This window comes from Myotis lucifugus, unplaced genomic scaffold (assembly GCF_000147115.1).
Source record: "Myotis lucifugus unplaced genomic scaffold, Myoluc2.0 scaffold_1826, whole genome shotgun sequence".
Lineage (NCBI taxonomy): Eukaryota > Metazoa > Chordata > Mammalia > Chiroptera > Vespertilionidae > Myotis > Myotis lucifugus.
The window spans coordinates 1-5,536 of NW_005872874.1; the positions used below are offsets into that span (position 1 = coordinate 1).

General features: G+C 62.4%; 1 protein-coding gene across 1 annotated transcript in view; it reads left to right on the forward strand.

Moving 5' to 3' along the window:
* The first annotated feature begins 473 nt into the window (after positions 1 to 473).
* CD5 (CD5 molecule) overlaps positions 474 to 5,536 on the forward strand; it is an 11,213-nt gene continuing 6,150 nt past the window's right edge. Inside the window, exons 1-5 of the mRNA XM_023748798.1 lie at positions 474 to 542; positions 1,400 to 1,526; positions 4,346 to 4,651; positions 5,072 to 5,134; positions 5,381 to 5,524. Coding sequence (XP_023604566.1) covers positions 474 to 542; positions 1,400 to 1,526; positions 4,346 to 4,651; positions 5,072 to 5,134; positions 5,381 to 5,524 — 709 coding nt within the window. The remainder of the gene's footprint in view (positions 543 to 1,399; positions 1,527 to 4,345; positions 4,652 to 5,071; positions 5,135 to 5,380; positions 5,525 to 5,536) is intronic.

Consider the following 5,536-nt stretch of genomic DNA (forward strand, 5'->3'; position numbering starts at 1 on the left):
AGCGCTCTTCTCTCGGGGACACAGCCCCTGGCTGAACCCCGCCGGCCGCTTGGGGACTCGGGGTTTTGCAGGCGATAGAAGGTAAGCGCAGGGCGATCCCGCCAGCCAGGTCTGCGGCAACAGCTCCTGGCGGGAACTCACACTCAGAGGGACTGAGGCCTCAGGCCCCGCAGCCGAATGCGTTAGGAGGTTGGGGTCTGCATTTTGAACGTCAGCTGTGGTGGTGGCCACTTCCTCTGTAACCATCATCATATGTACCCTCTTGGGCTGGCCTCCCAGGCCTCCCCCAGGCACCAGCACCCCCTTTGCTCTGGGGGCACAGCTGGGCGAGATGTGGTGGGAGTCCTCCCTCTTCTCGGCCTCAGCTTCCCCTGCCTGTACCCCAGGGCGAGCAGGCTCTGGGGTCTCCCCGTGGTAGATGCCCATGGGGCCCTGCCAAGTGATGGTGATGGCTTTTCTGCCTCGACTCCGCCATGAGCTGTGTGACCGCAGGCGAGTCGCTCAGCCTCTCTGAACCTCGGTTTCCTGATCTTAAAGTGGGGGTGAGCCTGGTCCCTTCTGTACAGGATTGTGGGTGGGAAGAATGAGCCCCTGTGTGACAAGCTCTGAACAGAAAGGGGGACAGTGGGGACATATGTGTGGCACGAGACTCATGCAAAGTCCGTGAGCCACCAGGCCACCGGGAGACAGCAGTGAGCCAGATGGTGAAGGCCGCTGCCCCCATCGGCTCGCTCTCCGGCCGCTGGCACAGGCCCCGGTGAGCGAGGTGAGAGGCCCGAAGCTGCTCTCCCTCCGTGGGCCCCGGTCCTCACGCTCCCCTGGCGGGAGCCCCGTGTGATTCTCTGCGTGTTTTGCACATAAAAAGCTCCTAATCCTAAACCGATCCCTTCATCTGGGCTCAGCCGGAGACACAGGACCGGGGCCCCGTGACCTGTGTTCCCCAAGCGCTGGCACAGATGCAGGTTGGACGCGGCTCCCTGCCTGGGGTCCGCCCAGAAAGAGGGGGTCCTGACCTTCCAGGCGGCCGCTCCTCAGAGGGCGAGAGGCAGCAGACCCAGGACACCCCACAGGCCGCCAGGCAGAAGGGGTTCGCTGGAAATCGAGAGGTTCCTGGACAAGGAGGGGATCATTATTTTTTGTTGTTGTTTTAAATATATTTTTATTGATTTCAGAGAGAAAGGGAGAGAGGGAGAGAGATAAACAATGAGAGAGAATCACTGATCGGCTGCCTCCTGCACGCCCCACACTGGGGATTGAGCCCACCACCTTGACCAGAATCGAACCTGGGACCCTTTGGTCCGCAGGCTGATGCTCTAGCCACTGGGCCACACCAGCCGGGGCGAGGGAATCCCTGTGTGTGGGGAAATGGACCCTCTGACTTCAGTCCACACGACACCAGGCAGCCAGTGTCCTCTCTGGGTACAGCGATGCCAGCCCCACGGCCCGAGGCTGCCAGGGTTTCCGTGGTGAACTCTCGCCCGCCAGGCAGGAGCTGTGCCGCCGGAAGGCCGTTCCCGGCCGGCCAGGTGCAGGGGCTGTGGGCCCGGCTCCCTCGCCAACGGGCTGCGCACCTCGGGCAGGTCCCTCTCCCTCAGAGACTGAGCCTCGCTGTCCCGCTGGAGCCAGGAGCCCGAGAGAGACAGGGCTGCCCCGAGTCCTGCGGGGGGACACTAGGCAGGAGCAACCCCGTCTTGGCCTCACTTGCGGGCTCATTCCCGGTTCCCTAGGATTGTGGAGGTTAAGCTGTTTTGAGTGGAAGCAACATACAGGTCATTTTTGCTTTGCAGCCTAAGGCACAAGCGCGGTCCTCGCCCTCACGGCGCGCAATGCATTCTGACCGCCGCTATTCCAGTCCATCTGATTTTTAAAGAAATCGATGCTTGTGACATGCTCATCGCTGCACAGGCAGAGCGGGGGGGACGTTGGGGGCGATGAGACTGCCGCAGGCCTCGGCCGTGCTGGTGACCAGTGACCTACAGGGTGCTGACATTCACGGGCTTGTGCACGGAGGGAAAGTCGATTTCACTGCACGTCCATTTACAAAGCAAAGTTTTAGGACGAGAAAGGAAGTGACGGTTGCAACCACTGAATGGGTTTCATGGCCACTGAGGGGTCCCCCAGGCCGCAGGCAAAGCCTTGCGCCTCGGCCACTGCTCAGACGGCGGCCGCGGGAGCGGAGGGCGCTTCCCTTCCTGACTCCTCTCTCCTTCCTGCAGTCACCACCTGCCTCGGAGCATCTTCCTGGTTGGAACCAGGTAAGGAAGAGCCGCCGGGGCCTGGGCGGCGGGTGAGGGGAGCAGGGCTGTGCATCTATCTGACTGTCGGGGGTCCTGCCAATTAAGAAATCAGCACCTCTGCCAGGGTGAACCCCCCCCAGAGAATAAGAGAGGGTCCCCTACACATGCACACACACACACACACACACACACACGTAACATGCCCACCTGCACACGGATGCCCCCATGGCTATAACGCAACACACACATGCTCGTTCTCAGGATAATTATTATCATGACTCACTCACGTGCACAGAAAACATACCCATCATGCACCTTGCAAAGTCCCGTTTCCCGCCCAGTCCTGCCAGCTGCTTCCTGGTCTAAGACATTTGCCACTGAGGCTGCAGGGCCCGGCTATGCCAGACTGTACAGCGCGCCGACTGTCCTGCCTCTAGTTCTGGAGGCTGGTGTTTCCCACACAGGGGAGGCAACCGCCCCTCACCTGCTGGAGACGGACCGTGTACCCGGGCCTAGCAAAGGCTCTGAGAAGGCCTGCAGCAAAGAACCCGCTTGAACTTTTTTTTTTAACTCACCAGTTGCCAGGCTCGTGTCCCTCAGGCCTCTCTCTTGCGCATTTCCTGAGGTAACATCATGTTGAATGCACTTTGGGAGAAATGTGGCCGGAGGGAGCCACCGTGGGAACAGGGGGGCCACAGGAGCCTGGGCGCGCCCTGGACTGGGCCCTGGAAGCACGCAATGGCCTCCCAGCTCCAAACTCCAGCAAGTTGCTTGGCCTCTCTGACCCCAGGTTCCCCACCTGCAAAACGGGGGGAGAATCCCCTCCCTGGTCCGGCCTCCGGGGGCCAGCGCGCTGTGCCGCGCCGACATCAGCCGTGGGACGAGCCCCCTGAGCCTCTAACGAGCCACGTGGCCTGGGCCAGCCCCAGCTCCGTGCTCTGGGGCCCAGGGGCCCTCACCTATGGGCAGAGAAAGGCAGCCCGACCAGCAATTCCCGGCCAGGGAGAGCTCCCGGTCGTCAGACTCACACGGACGACCTTTTCACGTGTAAGAAAACATTCTTGAACAGGCGATGCAGCCGCGTGGCTCACACCCTCACGCCTAGGAGAGAGCGACAGGGAAGAACCTCCTCTCCCTCTCTGACCCCGTCCGCCCACTCTTCCCACCCTCACACCTGAGCAGGCCCCACGCCCATTCCTTCCTTGCCAAGCTTTCCCGAGTCTCGTTAGGCAAATGCAAGTGTGTGTCCTCACTGTGTCCAGAAACCACACAAGCGTGTCCCTGCCTATGACCCGGCAGCTCCGCGTCCAGCTGTTCCCCGGGAGAAGGGGGACCTGTGCCCACAAAGAGACAAGATGGGTACAGGACGCTCACAATAGCCCAAACCTGGAAGCCACCCAAATGGCGAAGGGCTACGCAAGCTGTGGCCTCGCCACACGGCGCCCAATGCCAAGGACGAGCCCGCTACACGCAGCGGCACCTCAGACGCCGCGTGAGGGAGCCAGGCGGGAAAGGCCAGAGGACACACATGCCAATGACCCCGCTTCCGACATTTTAGAACCGGCCGGGCTGATCGTTAGTGACAGAAAGCGGGTCAGTGGTTGCCCGGGGCTGAGCTGGCCATGGAAATGCTCTATTCTAGGGCGGGTGGTGACGGGCACGTACGCATTTGCCTAACACCACGGAGCAAGCGCCCTTTCCAATGAGTGCGTTCCACGGTATGTAAGTCGCCCCTCAATAAAATTGATTTAAAAGCGAGAGAGAGAGAGAGAGAGAGAGAGAGAGAGAGAAGCGGGCGCCCGGCCTCTCTCGGGTCCGTGGAGACAGGCGTTCCCAGAGCGGGCGATTCCCAGCCTGGCCGCCCAGGACCCTGCCCACTGGTCCAAGTCACCCTTGGCTCAGAGGTCTGCGCCCCACCCTCCCGGACCGGCCTCAGCCTGAGTTTGGGGAGTCCCTGCAGTGCCCCAAAGGACGCGCTCACAGGAGCCCGGCAGGCAGCCCGTGGGGCAGGAGCCTGGCTGGGTGGGGGAGCCTGGGCTGAGAGCGGGACAGTGGGGTACTGAGGGGCCCTTTCCAGACTGACCCGCCCCCATCTCTTTGACCCCTAGGGTTCCAGGTGAACCTCCGGGGCTCCAGCTCGCAGTGCCAGGGCCAGATAGAGGTCCTTTTAGATGGCCGGTGGCACACAGTGGACAGCCGGAGCTGGGGCCAGAGCCCGGGCCACCAGTGGCACCCCAGCGTGGCCTCCCCGCTCTGCCAGAAAATGAAGTGCAGGGAAGCCTTGCTCTTCGGCCCGGTCCCTTCCTTCAGCAGCCCCCGGAACCACATCACCTGCCACGGAACGCTGGGGTCCTTCTCCCGCTGCAACGCCAGCGACGCCCGCCAGGGGGAGCCCCTGAGCCTGATCTGCTTAGGTGAGTTCCCTTGGCCTGGGCACCGCCCTGTGGAGGCCGCCCAGGGCCTGTGATCTGTGGCCCCCAACAGGCCGGTGGAAGGGGGTCAGGTGGGGACCTGGAAGGGGGTCCGGTGGGGACCTGGAAGGGGAAGGCGAGGGATTCTGGCTCCTGTCCAATAGGATGGAAAAGGTTGAGGACTTGCTAACTTCATTGTCTCCTGCTAACCTCCATTTTCCCAACTGTAAAATGGGCTGGTGCCGCCCACTCACGGGAGACTTAGAGACAACGTGTGGGGCAGGTGGTATTCACATCATGAGTTCCAGGTCGTCCTCACCACTGCCTGCTGCCCTCAGCGCCCCCACACCCCCTCTTCCCTCCTCCCAGACCTTTCTCCCTCCGGGACCCCTTGCCCCTCCCTCACCAGGTGTCTCATTGCAGAACCCCTGAAGACGACCCCTGCTCCCACAAGGCCTCTGCCCACAACCACTCCAGAGCCCGCAGGTAAGAGGTTCTGAGGCCCCTGGGGGAAGGGTGTCGGATTTAGCGATTTAACACGGGGGAGGCCCAGTTAGGTGCCATCTCTGGCGGACAGGAAGCGTTCCAGTGGAATATTCGGGACCTCACCACTTCCCAGGGCCATCGGCCAGTCATTCATTTGTCCCTGTGTTGGAGCCAAGGATCCAGAAGCAAGGAGGGCCCACGGCTGGAGGGCCCACGGCTCAGACGCACCCCTCTCCCCTCCCCCAGCTCCTCCCCGGCTGCGGCTGGTGCCAGGGCCCGGGGGCCTGCGGTGTGCGGGCGTGGTGGAATTCTACAGCGGCCGCCTGGGTGGCACCGTGGGCTACGAGGACCAGGACAGCACCGAGGCCCTGGGGGACCCGCATCTGCGAGGCCCTCCAGTGT